The sequence below is a fragment of the Arachis duranensis genome, chromosome 1 (assembly GCF_000817695.3).
Source record: "Arachis duranensis cultivar V14167 chromosome 1, aradu.V14167.gnm2.J7QH, whole genome shotgun sequence".
Taxonomy (NCBI): Eukaryota; Viridiplantae; Streptophyta; class Magnoliopsida; order Fabales; family Fabaceae; genus Arachis; species Arachis duranensis.
Genome location: NC_029772.3, coordinates 92,235,014 through 92,235,410, shown reverse-complemented (window position 1 = coordinate 92,235,410; position 397 = coordinate 92,235,014). Strand labels below are relative to the sequence as shown.

The 397-nt window shown below is 36.8% G+C and overlaps 1 protein-coding gene across 1 annotated transcript in view; it reads left to right on the top strand.

Moving 5' to 3' along the window:
- The window catches only part of LOC107458739 (uncharacterized), a gene marked incomplete in the record, with an annotated part of 6,018 nt that overhangs the window by 3,251 nt on the left and 2,370 nt on the right, over nt 1-397 (top strand). Inside the window, 2 exon segments of the mRNA XM_016076942.3 lie at nt 1-100; nt 188-286. Coding sequence (XP_015932428.1) covers nt 1-100; nt 188-286 — 199 coding nt within the window.

Sequence of the window (397 nt, the reverse complement as noted above, 5' to 3'; positions counted from 1 at the left end):
GAAACAACTTCATCAATATCACAATCTGTAAGGTTTGGAGATATTCAGGATTCGACAAACTCACTTTTCAGCAATCAAGATCCTTGGAATATACAGCATGGTACCTTCTTTCCAATTGCTAGACCTAACAAAGCTGTTTTGAAGAAAGAAACCTATTCTCATGGGCATGACTTTGGTGAGTTTCCAGGCAACTCTGGCGAACAAAATTTAGGAGCACAATTTGATGATGGCCTCTACCAGTCTTTGAAACAGCATTTACCTTTAGAACATGTTCGATCTGCCAAAGGTATGTAACATGTGAAAATTTTGATACTTTTACCTCTTTTCCCTTTGTTTGATTTTGTTTTTCTTTCTGTTTTTAATATCATCTATGGCTGTGGAGCTATCAGTACATACC